Source organism: Mus caroli, unplaced genomic scaffold (genome assembly GCF_978045245.1).
Source record: "Mus caroli unplaced genomic scaffold, Mus_caroli_1 scaffold_1, whole genome shotgun sequence".
NCBI lineage: Eukaryota > Metazoa > Chordata > Mammalia > Rodentia > Muridae > Mus > Mus caroli.
In genome coordinates, this window is record NW_028227256.1 from 66,593,322 (window position 1) to 66,612,878 (window position 19,557).

The 19,557-nt window shown below is 39.5% G+C and overlaps 1 protein-coding gene across 7 annotated transcripts in view; it reads right to left on the reverse strand.

Annotated features, from left to right (window-relative positions):
• Ikzf2 (IKAROS family zinc finger 2) overlaps positions 1-1,898 on the reverse strand; it is a 155,121-nt gene extending 153,223 nt beyond the window's left edge. For 4 of the 7 annotated variants that reach the window (XM_021161541.3, XM_021161530.3, XM_029481585.2 and 1 more), the window contains exons 1-2: positions 1,672-1,898; positions 353-456 (exon numbers count right to left, since the gene is read on the reverse strand). In XM_021161541.3, the coding sequence (XP_021017200.1) occupies positions 353-382 (30 nt within the window). In that variant the 5' untranslated portion in view covers positions 383-456; positions 1,672-1,898. The remainder of the gene's footprint in view (positions 1-352; positions 457-1,671) is intronic. The other 3 variants (XM_029481577.2, XM_029481573.2, XM_085838167.1) reach the window with 2 other exon arrangements.
• Between the last annotated feature and the right edge of the window lie 17,659 nt (positions 1,899-19,557).

Here is a 19,557-nt window from a genome sequence, read left to right on the forward strand (position 1 = left end):
CCGCCCCCCAAAAACTTTTCTTTCTTTCTTTATGGAATAATCAGATCAAATTCTCAGTCACTACATAGCAGTTAAATTCCGACCTGCTCTACTCTTATCAAAGTCTTTCAATTAGGTTACGTAAGGTTTGAAAGAAAGGGACCCAGAAAGTTTTAAAGGGGAGCAGTTTCTACCGAGAGCTTACAAATGAGTCTATCTCTTTAAAAATGTACACATTTAACACACATACTAAAAAGAAGCGTCAGTTAGAAGCAAAAGAAGTCTGCGCCAACAGTGAAAGGGTTATTAAACCCTCAGTGAAGGAAAAGAAAGAAAAAGAAAAAAAGGAGAAAGAGAAACAAAATGTACATACAAAAGAAATTGTCCTTTGATTAAAAAACATTCATCACCATTTCCAGCTCTGTCGGGAGATCCCAGCTTCTTCTAACCCCTCAAAGAGGAGGTGACAATGTCGGGCTGAAGAGAAACGGAGAAAGAAAGAAGTTTTTTGTGCCCCCCCCCCTTCCCTCCCTGCCCCCTCTAGGCAAAGCCCCCTGCAGAGTTGAAGCCGAGGAGGAGGGAAAGCACTTTACAGGTGGGTCATTCCAAGACCGAATCCAGCAAACAGATCGGCTGATAAACAAAACCAAGAAATGAGAGAGAAGGAACACTCCCCCCCAACCTCCTCCTCCTCCTTCTCCTCCTCCTCGTCCTCCTCCTCCCCCGCCCCCGCCCCCTCGTCCCTTTGGGATGGTCTAGTAGGAAAAGTCACTCAGGAATGGCACCACGTACTTTCAGGAAAGAGGAAAAAAAAAAGACAGAGAGGGAGGGAGAGAAAGAGAGAGAGGTCAGTCAGTGCTACAGCAATGCGATTAACGAGAAGAGAAAAAACTTGATCCACCGGTTCCTTAAGAATCGACCAAAAGCTAAGACAAGAAAACTGAAAGAAAGAGGGGAGGGGGTACGAGGGGAGGGACAGTCAGGCAGAACCCAGCAAGGAACCTAGGCCAACTTCACAGGACTGTTTTGTGGCCTCTGGCAAAATAGGAAAAAAGAAAAAAAAGAAAAAGAAATTAAATCTTCATTCCATCTCCTTCGTCCATACCAGAACCTGTCAAAGCGATTTAACTGTTGCTGTTATACATGTGTCACACCAGATTTTTATTATTATTTTTGTTTTGTTTTGTTTTCAATCTCAACAGTATAATAGCCTCTATCCAGACAGCTGCAATCTATGCCAGGTTATCCAGTCTTTCTTCTTGGAATTCGAGTTAAAACAAAGCAAAAACAAGTCCAAATCCATGACAGCTATAGAGATGAGAACTGATTAGTCTATTAACATCCCAGAAGCAGATTACAAGGAGGGGAAGATACATTAAGGCAAAGGACACCATCTTCAACGAAATTCCCTGAGCGTCCTTAACAGAGATCATTTCCCTAATCAGAGCCACAACCCATCCCTCCCCAAAGAAAAGCGTCTATATTATTATTATCCCTGGTTAACAGCAACAAGTCATTCGATCACACCACACTGTTAAACAAGATTCCATATCATTACACTTAACTTTGAAAACACTCCCCCTCCCCAACCCCTTTGCAAACCATACACGAATTGATAGATAATCTATGAATCAGAAGACAAATAAAACAAGAGCTGTTCTTCCCCACGCAAAAAGCCAAGCGGAGATTTACCTCAGCAGTGCATGCAGTAAAATAATCCCATCACCCTTTTGTTTGTGTTTACTGTTAGTGTGTCCTCTCCCTCTCTCTCTTTCTTTCTTTCCTGTGCCTAACGTGTGTTTGTGCACTGCAGTTGGTGGTGGAAACTAAGGCAGTGGATCTGTAGCTAAGGGTAATCCTGTTTTTACTTCCTCCATCTTCAGCGAGGAGCAGGGTTAGCCCGGGACAGCTGGTCAAACCCCGAGAAACCGATCCGGCGGAGCCCGAGCACATCTCCCCCGCCGGCCGGGCTCGCGCAGACGCCCGCGGGCGGAGGGCGGGCAGCGGCGGCGGCGGCGGCGGCGCCCGCGCGCGCGCGGAGGGGGTGGGGGTGGGGGGTCGTCCGCGAGCGCCCGGGTCCGTGAGAGCCGCGAGCGGGCGGGCGGGTAAGCGAGCGAGCGGGCGAGCGCGCGGGCGGGCGGGCGGGAGGGGCGGGGGCGCGTGTCTGCGCGCTCGGCCGCTCGTTCGGCGCGCTCGGCAATCGATTACAGGACAAGTGCCGCGCGGCTCCGCGCCTCCTCCGCGCCTCCTCCGCGCCCCGCGCGCCCCCCGCGCCGGCTCCGCCCCTCTCCCCGCGCCCCGCTGCTCACGTTCTCCGCTGGCCGCGCGGGAGGGACGATCTCGGGTTCCCCCGGCTCATGTCGGCCGCGGGAAGTTCTCTCTCTGGCCTGGTACCTCCACGGATTCACGGCTCCCGGCACCCGGAGGATCTGGGACACTGAGCCGGGCAGAGGGGCCCTTGCGAGTGCCCTGGGAGACACGGAGCGAGCGCCACTGTCCCCATTGTGAAAGTGCTTTCCAGTGCAAGTTTAAAATTAGAGTGTTTACTTGCTGTTTATATCCACCCCTGTCCCGGCGTGTGCCACATCCACCCGAGTCGAAGGAACCGTGAGGTTCGAAAAAGTTGTTAGCCTGGAAGTGTAGCCTAGCCTTATGCCAATCACGGCGTTTGCATTTGTTGGGCGAAGAGCATAGGAATCGTCCTGAGAAAAACAAATGCATGTTCAATCTACAAATAGCAGCATTTACTATCTTTCTTGACCACAGAAAGGGGAATAGAGACTTCTATAATTAAAGGGAAAAGGAAAATGAAAGGAGCTGAAAATACTGAACTGTATAGTCTGGGTGGTTTAAGTTTGAAATCACATGAAATTATCAGGAGTGCCAAACAACATTTCTGAGAAACCGTATCGCATATTGTGTGGAAAATCAATGCTGAAAGAGGAGCAGGCGCTGTGCCTCCCACTCCTTTAAAGAATCCCAGAAATAGTTGCTGAGAGTTTTCTCCCTTCCCCCTTTTCCATGGAAGCAAGCCATATGACACATTGAAAATAAAATCAACTTTCACCTTAAGCACCGCTCTGCCTTGTGTCTAGATTCTGGTGTGAGCAAAGGTTCACAGTGGTATAGAATGGATACACTAATAATGTCCAGTGTATCTATTTTCACTTTTTAAAACCATATTGTATCTATTGTAGTTACTAAGCAATTTGTACTTATAGACTCAATTCTTTTTTTTTAATTATAGAAAATGATGATTTAAAGCAAATAATCGTTTCATTGGGAGTAAACCACTTGTGCTCAGTTTTTCAATAATTTCCTGATGATTTTCTTTAAAGTTGCTTATCTGTGACGTTGTTAAAACTAATATTTTTACCTACTACTCCCCAGCTCTCTGAATAAAATGCCCCCCCCCGTTAGATTTGGAAAGGTCAAACTAAAGAAAATCTAAGAGTCGTTCTAATCAATTCAACAGACAGCAAATTCAGAAAGCTGGCGCGTGTGACGCTACAGTATAGAAAAGGTGACATACTATGAAGTGTGAAAGAAGTTCTCAGAGTGTTCCTTCCCACTTGAAAAGTGTCAGTGTATCTGCAAAGTCATGGTGGTCCTTAGGAGGGACTGAAACATTCAGTACTAAAGTCTTCCTAGTTAAAAGCCACAGAATCCGTCTGCAGAAGAAGATTCATTGTGAGATCTGGAGAAGCCATCCTCAAGTTACCAAACTACCACACTTGATGTGGTCCTTGCTCCTAGCTGATGACCACTGCTTCATCTAGATCCCTCCTAGCTTATCCGCGTACCGATTTGCTGCCATTGGTTCCCTAGCCACCAGAGGCACACCCTCTCCCCCTAGTGGTTAAACCTTCGGACAGTTTACAAGCAGACACAGTCATCACCCAAGAGCGAGCTATTTAGGCAGGAACTCATGAAGTCCAAATTTTAGGAGGGCATTCTGAAGAGTGAGAATTAGATCTTTTTTTTTTTTTTTTTTTTTAAGCATCCCATGTTCCTTTCTCATTCAGAGACTACAATGAATTCAGGTTTTCTGAAGAAGTCATGAATGTGTTTACAGGCTAAATCGGGTAGTTCTATTTCAGACTTCTGAAGTCTAACCTTGGCACCTGGACTCCCAATCTAATTAATTCATGAGAAAGGGACCACATATAAACCGTAGCAATTCACTTTGGTCAAGACTTCCCTTCACGATATTTTGGTAGTGGTTAAAGAATGGATTTACTTATGCCCTTAGCCATACCTATGCTGTATGCAATTGGTTAGGCAGTTATGTGCTTGAATTGTACAAGAAAAGATAGCACCAGGAGAGTCTAGTTCTCCTTATCTTGCTGGAAGGTTAAATCTTCACTTTGGGGACAGGTATAACATCAGAGCAAAGCATTCCTTTCCTCTGCTGTTTCTCAGATTGCTGTCTCCTTCTCACTCTCTCTGTTCAAACTGTGAAAGCTGATCCTTCCCACCATCGTTCCAGGACCTGACATATTTCCAGTGCAACACGGCCGTACGTATTCTGCTCACATGTTGGTTTTAAAAAGAAAACCTAGCTCTCTGAATAGAATTTACTCTTGGTTTTTGTTTGTTTGCTTTGTCCTTCTTATTTGTCTGATTTGGTTTTTCAAGACAGGGTTTCTCTGTTTATCCCTGGCTATCCTGAAACCCACTGAAGATCAGGCTGGCTTCTGAGACTCACCTGCCTAAGCCTCCCCAATGCTGGGATTTAAGACGTGTGCTACCACTGCCTGGCTAGAGTTTACTCTTGTAAAAAGCAGAGATGATGTCTTATATAGTTCATTATCTTCTCAGAACTAGCACACTGCTTGGCACTAAACGGACAATAAACACTTACTGAATGGTTGTGTAAATGGAAAAACACATATGCTCCTTCCATGTGTTAAGCTATTGTCAAGGAACAAAAATAGCGATGACAAATTCTGACTCCCCAATGAATTGAGTCAGCCCTTAGCTTGTAAGTCATGATACAGGTGTCCTTAGTGTGTTAGTTCTAGCTTATCCATACAAAGGCTGTTGGTGTTTTCCTAGATATTATCAAATTTATTGAAAAATATCAATTGTAAAGGGAGCTAAAAAGCATAAAAATGCAAATTACTGTATAAAGGTAGTCTCAATTAAAATGCACTTTCATGGTGCCTCAACTTCAGAACAAATTATTTCTCGATGACAATGCTTGAAACCAGGTGACTAGCCAGTGCAGCCCATTTAATTTTACAACCACTAAGTTTAATTAGCAAAATGAAAACTTTACAAGGCACTATGGCTAAAAGACACATAATAAAGTAAGATTTTTTTTCTCCCCTGAACGGTTTGTGTTAATTGTTTTAGCTTTAAAAACAATTCCCTTTAAAGAAACTTAGATAGAAATCTCATTTTTATCTTGTTTTGTTCAGGGAATTAAATCTACATTTTTAAGTTTTGGTTTTATTTTCAGTATGTTTGTGTAGTAGGAGGACAAACTGTAATTCTTATGTAATAACAAGGATTTTAAAAAAAAAACTATATATACATTTTTGATGGTTTTGTGATCCTTGATGCAACAGTCCTAACAGAGTACGTGTTAGAATATGGCCTTAGGGAAACAGAATTTAACACTGTACACATAGATGGCTGCAGTTAATATTATCTTTTTAAGTAGGAGAAGAGATGGTGGTGTTTCTATCTCTCCACTTAGCTACACACTGAACAAGTGGGAAGCCAGAATTAGAATGTTTTCATCGAGACTCTGATTTTGTTTCTGGCTTCCCAGGATTCCGGGACAACATTCTCAGATCTCATGTTAGAACAGCACATTGCTCTCTGCCAGCTTTGCCTCTCCAGGGATACGAAGAGTCTATGGTCTGGATGCTTGACCTGTGAGGTCTAAATCAGAAGTCCGTGTTCCCACCCTCTCTATCTTGAACACTGTCCTTTTAACACTCTTTAAAGAGTATTACTTTGCAGTTAGTGATAAGACTCTTGTTCAAATACCCACATCCCTAGAAAAGAGAACATGATGAATTTACACTTCCAAACAGTTTTCTACTAGGGAGCATGTTCCTGTCCTACAGCAGAGGAGGGGCTAAGACCATCGCAGATGAGAGTTATGAATTGAGAGACAGACAAAGAAGGTGAGGACTTCACGGGTTTCTGAATACAAATGGAAGCATGTATTTTTAAAGATGTCATTATAACCCTTCATAATTACTTTAAAAAGGCAAATGTGTTCTGCGTTTGAAAAAATATTAGAGCCTTCTATTTGTACAAAATTAGAGCTTCAAGCTACAATAAGTGGCACCTTGCAAAAGCAACCCTATCTAAGAGGCATTGGAAAGTAATTCTAAGAAACCCAAGATGTTAGCACACAAAAACTACAGCAAAGTTGTTGAGATGCCCGATATAGTATTGGCACAAGACGACAAGTACACCAATTGTCTGGGAATGTATCTCAGAAATAGGGGATAGCAATAAAATGGAAAAAAGAGTCTAGTGAGCATGAACATGGATTTTTTAGACATAGGTGAAAAAAAAACAAAACAAAACAACAGCAAAAAAAAAAAAAAAAAAAATCCTTACCCTCAATGGCCCAGAATATATTTAGCAACTAAAGTCAAGGAGTGGGAAACTTTAGTTTGGCAGGAATGGGATGGAAAACCCAAAATGATCTTTTAACTGTGAAATTTGGAGGGGAAAGTACAGGAAGCAGACTGTATTCTGTATAGCAAAGGCTGGATCGTGGCTGAGAGGTGTCATCTCCAAGGAAGCATCTGATAACCAAGCCCTTATCAGTAACCACCCATCCTGTCTTTTCAGATGTGGAGAAGCCCGCGGAAGTCCCTGGCCTGGGACTGGGAGGAGCTTCAACAACTTCCAAACCAGCTTGGTTCACAGTGGTGCAGTCTAATGGCTCCCTGAATCTCACTTAATCGAAAGGGAACACAGGGCTGTATTGCCAGCAGGGACCCAGGGCTTTGATCTTCCCTTTTTAGTAGTCAGATGGGCACAACCTCAGTAAGCTAAGAGCCATGGGGGGATATAACTGGGGAGCCATTCGTTGTTTGCCAGTTCTACATAGCAATGTATACTATGAAAGGGGTATCTTACTCAAAGAAAGGTCATCTACTGCTCGTAAAGTCAAATGTCACCTCCACCTAATCTTCAAGACTGTGGTTTAGAGAAAGGTTAGCTTAATAGAGGAGTTAGTGCTCCATTCTGAACTGTGGGGCTTAAGATATGATATCAACAGGGAGAATTACACCATCAGTACCTCTCCCCAGCAGCTGTGCTGAACCTTCAAAACGTTGTTCACATTTGATGTCATGGTGGTATGCTCGACACCTGGGGAAATCCCAGTAAACTAGACACCTGGGGAAATTTGGTAGACTATCACTAAAGGTTCTATTAACTGTGATCCAGAAACTTCTACACATGGTAGACTGATTTGTTTTAAATGGAATATTGTTGAGAAATAAAAACATTATGCTGAATCTTTAGCATTTTATTTATGAGACAGGGTTTTGTTATATAGTGCCATTTGTCTTAGATCTCACTACCTTAGACCAATCTGACCTGAAATTGCCAATGAGTCTCCAGCTCTTACATCTCAGGTGCTGGGATTATGGGGGTACACTGGCATGGTACTTAGCACCCTAGACTTATAATGCAACCTTAACTAGAAAGGCCACATATACCATCATTATTATAGGCTTTTACTTTATGCCGGGTACCAAGGTAAAGAAAGCACGTTCTGTGTATCATCTCATTTAAAACCCACTATCATTCTAAATGCTGTATATTCCTTATTTTCCCACATGAAGCTAAAGCTTGGATTTTTAATTGACTTTTCCCAAGCTCCACAGCTTCAGATTAATTCTAAAACACCTATACTTGAACTCATCATGCCTATGTCTCCTACATTTTTGTCAAAAAAAAAAAACCTTGTTTTCTGTTTGTTTGTTTTCATCTTGTGCTTTGAGTAACTGTCCAGAGAAATGGCCCAAAGCATCCTAAGACTGTGCAGTCAAACTCTGGCAACCCCAGTGGGAATCTCCATATGAGATGGAACCTAATGTATTTTGTGCCGTGTTACTACATTGAGGTTCATCGCCAACCACTCTTCTGAATGGCATCAAAGATCCACTGGGAATAAAGTAAAGCAATAACCACATCATCGGGAGTTAAACTAACAACGATAAACACAAGAATGAAACTTTAAATTCTGGGTCGGCAGCACGTCTGTACAGTTCATTTCAAAGGAGATCATTTCAGATTTGCTGTTCCGAGAAATGTGTAGATGCTATTTCTCCCTGCTCTTGGCTCCCACCCACATGTGCAAATGGTGAATGGATGGCATATGTGATAAACATTGAGATTTTAAATTGTTATGGAATTATTAACTGATTTCTCAGGATACGCAAATTGTCTATTTTAATGAAAACACCTGTTAATTTAGGGTCTATAAGTAAAGTTTGTAATATTAGAATTGTTATCTTCCATTTGCTTTACAAATAAAATGAACACAGGCATAAAGAAATGTAGCCACAGCCGGGCAGTGGTGGTGCACGCCTTTAATCCCAGCACCGGGAGGCAGAGGCAGGCAGATCTCTGAGTTCGAGGCCAGCCTGGTCTACAGAGTGAGTTCCAGGACAGCCAGGGCTACACAGAGAAAACCTGTCTCAAAATACAAAATATATATATATATTATTTTTGATACACAATCTTATGTATCTAAGGCTAGCCTTGAACTCACCATATAGGTGAGGATGCTCTTGAACGTCTGATTCTCCTGCCATCCCTCCTGAGTACTGGAGTTGCAATGTGTGCCCTATGCCCAGTAAGTATTACACAGTCCTGGGAACTGGATCAGGGCTTTACAAACTCTCCCAACTGAGCTGCATCCCCAGTGCTTACATTCCTTTCAACAAAGCAGATAAAGGCAAGACAATTAATTTGAGGCTAGCTTGCTCTATGCCATTCAGGGCTACAAAGCAAGACCTTGTTTCAAAAAAACCAAACAAGTAAAATAAGTTTCTACAAATTCTGCATATAGATTTATTCTCAATAACATTACATTTAAAACAATGTAGCCTATAGGCTTTCTTATAGCAGGATGTATTTCTAATTAAGAATAAATTGAGACTTTATTTAAGCACAAAGATGTTTATTAGTGGCTATGAAGGAACTTAGCTAAAATTTAAAACCTATAGTTTTGCCTGTTTTGATACAGAAGTGCTACCCAAATATCTGGACGTAATTAAGAAATAATATAATTATATTTATATGTTCTTAAGGTTGTTTTATACAATTTAATTCCCAAATATTTATGTTAGGGAATGAGTGTGTTACATAAAACTGTTGACTATTTAGACAAAAATCTTAACAACATAATATGAGTGAAAGAGAGGTATCCCTTTCAAATCTTTGGAAACAGTGGTTTCAGAATTCCTGCTATGGAGTTGGACATTGCAGGCTGTAAGCCCTGTTGCCATTACACAAACCCCATTATAGAGTCTAAAGCCAATAGTAGAATTACTGGATATTTTGACTTTCTATATGATTCTTCAATGAGGATAGAACGTACTTGAAAATCATTTATTTCTCTATAAATAAATGATGTTTATGGTATTTTTAAATCCATTTTGTATGAGTTTGAAAATTTATAGTTCTGCTTTCTGAGAAGAGTGGAGTAATGTGACTTTCAATTTGAGTTATTGTCACCCAAACCCTTGACCTTGGATCACACAAAGACTATGACATTCTAAGGTACCCCTTAAGATGATGGCCTCACCCCGTTACCTACTTTAGAACTTCAATGGATCCTTCGCCCTCCACTAACTCACTCTAGTGGGGGAGATTCATGAAAATCACAGTATTTCTGAGAGAGCCTGTCCAAATAGAGTTCCTCAAAGTGTAAGGGGAGAACCCAGCAAAGTTTAAAATTGGAAAGTAGATAGAACTAGAATGAAATGCTGGAATTAATTATGATAACTGCAGACAAGGTAGTGCCTAAGTAGAGTATACAAAGGGAGGGGATGGAGGTCATGAGTTCACACAGCAAAAATGATTGGCTTCACCATAACAGATAAAGAATTCACTAGAAGATCATGCAAGGTTAAAGGAACATGTGGTTGGTTGATTAGTCGGTTGATTTTTTTTCTTTTAAAGTAACACTTCATCCTTTCCTAATACTGATGTAAAAGTATTGACAGCAGTGAAGGGATTCAATGGAGGTAGCAGAAGATTGATCAAAAGGAGAATCTGTTGGGCAAGGACAGAATAGACTCTGTTACACAGATGGCCTGATTAGTATCCGGTAAGAAAACATGCCTCTTGGGCATGAAAAGAATAAGCAAAGATACAAGTTAGCTTATTAATTTTCATAATGGTCAATTGGGAAAGTTTTAAGACACCATCAATTATTTTTTACTATGAATAAATGGAACAGCCACTGGAAGAATATGAGGAGTTTAAAAAGTTACAGAAAACATTATAGTTAAAGACCTTGCTAAAGCTGACACAAAGAACCGTTGCCTCTGAGCTCACCAAACAGGGATAATCTGGAAAACAATGAGCTACATATTGAAAAGTAACAGTTCTTCTAGACAGGGAACTAGAAGACATTGAATCAAAAGAACTTCAGTTTGATTCAAAGAAGAATATTGGAGTAATGTGGCAAAGAATCAGCTGCATAAGAGATGCCAACAGATCCAGAATAGGGAGAGTACAGAACCAGAAACAGTCATGGACTAAGCAGGCAGGCCCTGATGAGCTCTCATGTTAGGGAATGGCAGTAAAATATAGGGTTGAATAAGGCCACGAACAATGAGTTGACATTTCTGATAGAAAACAAGATATTAGGAAAAAGAAGAGAAGGAGAAAGAGGAGGAAGGGGGAAGGAAAGGAGAAGGAGTAGGAGAAGGAAGAGGAAGAGGAGAAGAAGAGAAAAAGGAGGAGGGGAAGGGAGAGGGGAGGGAAGGGGAGGGGAGGGAGGAGGGGAGGGGGAGAGAAGGGAAGGGAAGGGAAGGGAAGGGAAGGGAAGGGAAGGGAAGGGAAGGGAAGGGAAGGGAAGGGAAGGGAAGGGAAGGGAAGGGAAGGGAAGGGAAGAAGGGAAGGGAAGGGAAGGGAAGGGAAGGGAAGGGAAGGGAAGGGAAGGGAAGGGAAGGGAAGGGAAGGGAAGGGAAGGGAAGGGAAGGGAAGGGAAGGGAAGGGAAGGGAAGGGAAGGGAAGGGAAGGGAAGGGAAGGGAAGGGAAGGGAAGGGAAGAGAAGGGAAGGGAAGGGAAGGGAACTAAGAGTTAGCCATAATGTTAGTCTGATCAGGAGATGTTTACTGAATAGGAATGTGTAGAGGTTGGTAAGAATGAGGCCAGTATAATAGTAAGAAGGATGTCTGGGGAAAGGGTAGTAGGATAATAGCATCAGGGTCTCTGGGTCTTTCATGGAAGCATATAACTCCCAAAATTATCTAAAATTTTAAGACAAACTGATTGTATACTCTAATCCAGAGGGAGATGAATCATGGGAGATGGCTGTATGAGGGATGATTTTAAGAGTTACTTTTCAATGAATGGTTTCAATGTATAGCTATAGTCTTACCATAATGACTAATACAATTTAAAACTAACTCGATTGTTATGTGAAGGAACCTGCTCCACTTAGTGAAAATGGGGCTGGCAGCTCAAAAAAGATCTGTTTCACTTAGGAAATAAAGTTCTTGTTGAAGAACGCAAAGATGCACATCCTTTTTGTTTTGTTTCTCTTGGGAGCCATCCTAAGAATGTGTAGGGGGTACAGAAGGAGTGGACTTTCATGATAGGGGAGAGACAGGCAGTGTGGCAACCAAGATTTCAGAAGGATAACTTGACCTGAGCAGGCAATACATATTTCCACCAATCACCCTCACCATGTGGCAGTCACTGATTAGTATCTCTCTCTCTCTCTCTCTCTCTCTCTCTCTCTCTCTCTCTCTCTCTCTCTCTCTCTCTCTCTCTCTCTCCACTTCATGGTTACAGCTACAGCAGTTACTGTACTGCAAGAAACCAGAATCAGTTCTGAGATCTTCATAACCATATACATAACCCCAGAATACATATTTCCACAAATCACCCTCACCATATGGCAGTCACTGATTGGTATATCAACCTCCAAATGCTGGCTTCACCCTGGTACTTACATGTTAAACATTCTTTGTTCTAAATTTAGGCAAGATTTGGCTTTTTCTACCATTTCAACTCCATTAGTGATTTTAAAATTAGAATAAGAAAAATGAGGCAATTGAAAACCTCTGGATCAAATGAGGACTTCGGTTCATTCCTCAAGTCTCTAGATTGTATACTAAGAGCTAATGACAAAAGGACGGTAGTGCTTAAATCTCATGAAAATAGAAAAATGCAAGTAGAAATTGCTGCCATTGTTAAACACAAAATTCCTCTTTTGGTTCTAGTTCCATCTGTAGGCAATTTTAAGTCCAATCTATCAGGCACTCATAACGTGCGACTTCTCCAGAGTGATGTTAAGAGACATCTGTTGACTGCAGAAGGAAAGCATGGACAGACCAAAGAAAGGAATCAATGCAAGTAGAGCTTGGTGAACCAACAAAATTTACTGAGCTTATGTTTAAGAGCATGGGCGACTAAGCACCTAGCATAGGTAAAGCATGGAAAGGTACCCTAGTGTCGTCTCAGCACTACCAGCCATTCGTCTCTTCTCTTGGGGAGATTACTTGTAATGATCTCCTACAGAACTCAGGGATGCTTTGTGAGCTCCCTGCCTCCTGCCATAGAGGCTTGATTTCCTGAGAATCTCCTTCAGGTAGTCACAGATATTTGACAGGCTTTCTTTGAGGTAACAGCCATGGCTGTCCTGGAACTCACTCTGTAGACCAGGTTGGCCAGGAACTCAGAGAAATTCACCTGCCTCTGTTTTCTAAGTGCTGACTGGGATTAAAGGCATGAGGCACCACATCAGACTCATGGTTTAAATAATCCATTTCTATTAAACATAGAGGACCCCATGACAGCATTACCATAGATCTTCCAGTCAATGAGACCATGCGAATAATACACTCTAATGTAACTGAGATGTTTCCACACTGTAACATATGGAAATGAAAGTAAAGTCACTCTGAGAACCACAGCCGTTGTTCCATAACCGTGGCACATAAGACAAAAATATGTACTTATATTTAAAATTCCAGTTAAGAGATACACACATACATTAAAATACCTGCTTATTTTTAAAAATTCAGTTTACAAAAGTGCTGGGCAGAAGAATCCTTTAATATAAGCTTGTAGCATCACTTCAAACTGTGACTTGCTTACTTAAAAATCCATATCCTGTTTCTTCTTAGTATTATCTCACAATAAGACATCAGCCAAAAAACCATAGTTCATATGCATGTTATCTGTTACTAAGCAACCACATGTTTAATATATTCCTGACAACATGATAGCTACATAGTTGCATCTTTCATTGTCTGAAAACTTTCTAAACTGTACTATCCTTCTGTCCCAGGTTCCCACTCATTCCTACTGAAATATCAAAAAAAGTGAAGTATTACAGCAGTGTGAAAATTATACATAAAGAATAGCATTTTCTCTGTTGCCTAGCTAAACCTATCAGTGTGTTCTATATTTATTGATTTATAGCCACAATGTGGAATTAAATTGAATAAAATGAAGAAAAAATATATCAACACAGAATAAAACTAATTTAAAAATAAACTTTTATTTTAGAGATATATGTATCTTCTGGTTCTCATAAAAATTATAAACACAGTTTTATTTCCCATGGAGTATATGGGAGTAAAAAATAAGAGTTTAAAGCCAAGAGACTAGATAAATAAAGTTAGGTGTACCGTTACTGTGTATCACAGTACACAGATGTAATTTAGTAGTTCATACTATATATATTTGATACTATATCAGATCTATATACACAACATATATCAATATATACATACATATCTACTATGCACCTCTCTCTCTCTCTCTCTCTCTCTCTATATATATATATATATATACATATATATATAAAACAAATATATGATATATATTATATGTAAAACAGCATCACATAGAAGATCTGTGAGGTCTTAAATCTGCAAATAATAACTGAGATTTACATCTCATTGCTGTAAAATATGGAAATCTAAGCCATTCCATGAGACAGAGGTGCATGTGACTTCGTTTGTATATATTTCTGTACATATTTTTAAAATATTTATGTGTATACAGAGCTGAGTAGATTGAACCAATTTTAAAAGGATTTTTAGATTTTTAGATTAAAATTTAATTAATTATTTTTTAAATTTAATAACAGTAACTTCAATATAAGAGCCAGGATGAGGGGTTGTATCTGCAAGTTCTAATTTTATAAAGAAAAGTCCTAGATGCCAAAGACCTCATTGACATCCTGTGAGAGGAGCCTCATAGCTACTGTCCCTGAGCAGTGAATGAATGAGTGAGTGAATGAATGAATGTGCATTTTATTAAAAATTAAAAGATACACACTTTAGCCATAACTCATTTTAAATGACTGTTAGTGGTTCTTTGATTGAATTGTACAAGAGTGATTTATGGCTAGTCTTTGAAGTTGTTGACTGATTCACCCACAAATATGCTCTAAAAAAATTAAATCACAGTAAATTCAGATAATACCAAAATGAATATAAACACACACACATAAATGAAAGGAATGAAGAATCAAAGAGGTAAATTATCAAAAAATTCTTATTATAAAAAGTGAATTAGAAGCTTTTAGAATTATAGCATCAGTAATAATAAATTCACACACTTGAGAGAGTGGTGTGTGTGTCTGTGTGTGTGTATATGTTCCTCTTTATCTTAGTGCTCCAAATTCAATTTGACTGAGGGTAGAATGACAATGATATCACTGGTGGAAAATAATCAAGATATTATAATCTAAAAGGGTAGGACCAACCTCAGTTATCTACTGGGTTATTTCACAGTGGTACGTGTTTCTTAATCTTACTTCTTCATCGTTACAAATACACATAAGTAAGTGAAGTCACCTCACCACGTGTTCTGGGAAAGTATGATATGAGGTGACAGTGTAGCTTTCAAGGCCCAGGTAATGCTGTGCCTTGGTGAGTTTTATGGTTTTTATTGTTGTTTTCTTAAAGTAAGCAGCAAGCAGCCTGATTAGAACTTTGGCAAATGGCCTTCTTAAATCAGTGTAATTTGAAGATATTATAGTATGGGTTTTTTTTTTGGTTGTTTGCTTTTAATATTTATTTATTTGTTTGTTTGTTTGTTTATTTGTTGTTTGTTTGTTTATTTAATGCCTGTGAGTACACTGTCACTCTCCTCAGACACCAAAAAAGTGCATCAGATCCCATTATAGATGGTTGTGAGCCACCATGTGGTTGCTGGGAATTGAACTCAGGACCTCTGAAAGAGCAAACAGTTCTTGTAACCACTGAGCCATCTCTCTAGCCCAATATTAGAGTTTGTGATGGTGGTAACATAAAAGCTGATTGTTGCTTTGTACCTTATTTTTCTATAGATTTCCTTACCAATATTTGTTTTATTTTTTTCTCAAATTAGCTAAGGTAAATTTTAAATGATAACTTGGAAAGATGAAAAACACATTTTCTTCTACATGGAGCAGGGCACCACCCCTTCTTTTTGTGGTAGTTCATCTTCAAAATGCAGCAGTACTAATAAAATATGTCACATGTAGTTTTGGGGTTTTGTTTTCTTGGGGTTTTGTTGTTGTTTTTTGTATTTTGTGGGGTTGTTTTGTTTTGTTGATTTGTTTTATTTGGACTTCAGTCAGGTCCTGTCTTAGCAAAGCCTCATGAGGTAAAATGAACTGATCCAGTTTAGGACAATTCATCAAATAAGTTGTCATTACCCTAGAGTAAAAACTGTTTTTTCTTTGTCCTTATTAGGAATCTTTAAAGAAGTAGCTAAGTTTGTCAAAGGTGGTTTAGATAAAGTCAAAGCATAGATACAAGAGAGAGAGAGAGAGACAGAGAGAGAGAGAGACAGAGAGAGAGAGAGACAGAGAGAGAGAGAGGAAGGAAGGAAGGAAGGAAGGAAGAAAGAAAGAAAGAAAGAAAGAAAGAAAGAAAGAAAGAAAGAAAGAAAGAAAGAAAGAAAGAGAAAAGAAATGAGGGAGGAAGGAAAGGAAGGGACAAAAGTAAGAAAGGAAAAGAAAATGAGGAAAGAAAAAAGAAAAGAGATAAGAAAAGAAAAAATAAAGGAAAACAAGAAACAGAAAGTATCCAGAGACCAGCCTCATAGCTGCTCACCCTGGCTTTCCACTCTCTCGCAGCTTCCCCTCCTCTAACTCATCTGCCACCCATTTTTGTTTCTGCAGCTGGACTACTCTGATATCGGACGTTACAAATGTGCGCTTAACTAGCTCACTAACTTGCTATCCATATCAAGAGTGTTGTCCCGTATCTGACAATAAAATATATCTTTTCATGTTTAGAGTGTTCTTTTTGTACTCTAAGAGCCATTGTAGAGAAAGATGTTTTGTCTTTATTGTGACTTCCTTTCTCCTTTCCTTCCTTCCTTCCTTCCTTCCTTCCTTCCTTCCTTCCTTCCTTCCTTCCTTCCTTCCTTCCTTCCTCCCTCCCTCCCTCCCTCCCTCCCTCCCTCCCTCCCTCCCTCCCTCCCTCCCTTCCTTCCTTCCTTCCTTCCTTCCTTCCTTCCTTCCTTCCTTCCTTCCTTCCCCTCCTTAGACTGCAGTGCTTAATAGAGATTTTGTACTACCTTTATTAATCAGAGTTCTTCTAGACACAGTACTCTTCATATACACAACACAATATTCCAAGACTGTGAACTTCACAACTTATTTGACGAAGTTTCTCTTCTCTTTATCTAAATTCAGAAGCCTATTTTATTTTCTACGAGGTCCTTTGCACTTAGCTTACAAGAGCCCAGCCAATTCTGGCTTCTGCACTCCTAACAATCATGAGTTTAGTTTCTCCTTAATCTTTCTAGTATTTTTAAACATCCTATTTGTTGCAGTTCCGAGTCTGCTCTTTCAGAAGTTATGATCAATTGGAATGTTTTAATTCACATAACTCAAATATTACTGTCCATTTAGAATATGGGAATCATGTTGTGTGCTTTTAAAAAGTGAGGTTATGTCTTAAAATAGTATCTGACTTCGATATGGTCACTGAACTAAAACTAGGATTAAAGTTAAGCGTTCAGACACACCTGTTGACTAGTCTCAATTTCTTTTAAGACAGCCTGGAAAACACAGTAAGCCTCTAGTTCTTACCCTTTCTTCATTTTGCTTTTAACGTAATTTTTCCAGTATTTTGTGTTTCTCAATGAAAGAAATTAATCGAAATGCTTAATTGAAAGTAAAGTATATAGATTTCTAATAGCAATTCAGAACTCAAACTTAATATGTCTTGGTTCTAATCTTACTTGTTGCCATTTAAAAATTTTAAAAAAAAGTATTCTATGGGAGGTTTCCTTTAAGGGAAACTATCAAAACAGCTGATTCATCTCTTTTCTACTATTCATAGCTTTCATTTAGTTATAGGAGAGCTTGAAATTTTATTGGCACACTCATGCCACCAGTTAGACATACTGGATGCTTTTATTGCATAGACGGAGTATGTTATTATAATTAACTCATTTTATTATATAAACTTTGGTTATTTCTAAGAAACATTTGAAGATATTGAGAGAGAAAAGAGAGATTTGAGTGAATTAATTTAACAGAATATCCATAACCATCAAGATATAAAGAGATATAATGGAAATGCTTTAATATATTTTGAAACAATACATTCATTTGATATATTTAATCACATGAATTGTATGTCAGAAGCTGATGCTCATAGACTTTGATTATCATTTTTGAAAACTCTAATAATTAAAGTGAATTAACTGCTGTGTGTAATAACAAACCATTACATTTTGTCCCTAAGTTTTGATTCTCTCCTAAAAGAAATGGCGCTCCGTATCTATGGGTAGATGTGTTTTAGAGAAGCATTTGGCATGAACCATATCAGAGCCAAAAGATCTTTTCAACAGAATTAATAAATTATTGCTTAGATTTATTTTTAACAAAGCATTTTTTATTAAGTCTTATCCAGCTAAGTACAATAATAACAAAGGGGGAATCAGAGTCGCTCTCATTACCTGCTTCTATGATTGTGCACACATAAAGTATGCATGAAGCCTTTGAAAGGAGAGATTATGCAGGCTGAATGCTAATTTTGTGAATACTGTAATTTCAGGTCTGCTATCCATGTTCAAGCTGGTTGTGCTTGGAGGAACAGCTGAGGCTTTATGGGAAACTTTGTAAAACATTCTATTTAGAAGCAATTCTTTTTCTTCACATTATGTGCTCTGGGTATTTTTCTCCCATTGTGTTTTATTTTGAGAAACATTTGTATGGAAACAAGATCTTTGTTTCTTACAAGCACATCTGCTCTTGCTGCTTATAGATTATGAGAAGTCATCACGCTCTGTGACATCATAATCATTTCCATGGCAACCAGCTTAACTTTTTTTTTTTAATGATCAAATTTATTAAGATGCTTGCAGGAGCTAACTGTTCAATTTTTAAATTGTAAGTGTCAACTTCTCAGAGATCTGTGTCCACCGCATGGGGTCCACACCTTCAAGGTATGGAAGCTTTAGCCTATTGCATTTAATTCTCTTGACATGCATGCAACTGTGAGTTCTAATTATGCAAAGTCTTGAGAGAAATGGGGGAAAAACAAGCAGAATACTTGAGTAAAGAAGTTCTGAGGTGACAAACTTTACTTCACCTCAATGTCCTGTTGTGCAGCTTGGCCAGTGCTGGTTCAATAGGGGACCATGACGTTTTATGTTCTGCTGGAGATAACAGCAGAGATTTGAATAACAGCTGGAAGGAACTTGAAGTCCTTTACTTGAGACATTTTTATGAATAGGCACTGCGTTCCCTCAGCCACTTCAGACTTGTCACTCCTTGATGAAACGTGGCAGAGAGGGACTTGGAACATCATCATTTGGACAGCAAGCCAAAACTGCAAAAGGTAGCTGGGAGTGAGGGAGAATGCGTGGCAAGACTGACTACCTTAAGATTTGTTAAGATTATGAGTTTTTATTTTAATTATTAATTATTTAAATTTTATAGGTATATATGTTTTACCTTTATGTCATATGCATTCCTGATGCCTACAGAGCCCAGGAGAGGACTCTTGGATCCTTTGGAACTGGAGTTACAAATGATGGTGAGAGCTACCTTGTGGGTGTTGGGAATTGAATCCAAATCCTCTGGGAGAGCAGCCAGTGCTCTTAACTACAGAGCCATCTCTCCAGCTCAAAATTATGAATATTTGGATATAATAAAGAAGCAACCCATAAACAAGCTCTTACTGAGCGCTTCTCATGTGCACAGCACTATATTGGGGCAAACAAATGACATAAGTCATAATGACATGACCCCAAGATCCATGACCTTGCCTCTCCTTCTTTGAGCTTAATTCTTAAATACTAGCCTTACTAGAAAACTGTCCATTAAATCCTCATCTTTTTTTTTTTTCAAGCTATTCATTTTCTTTTCAACAGTGTCTGTGTTGGATA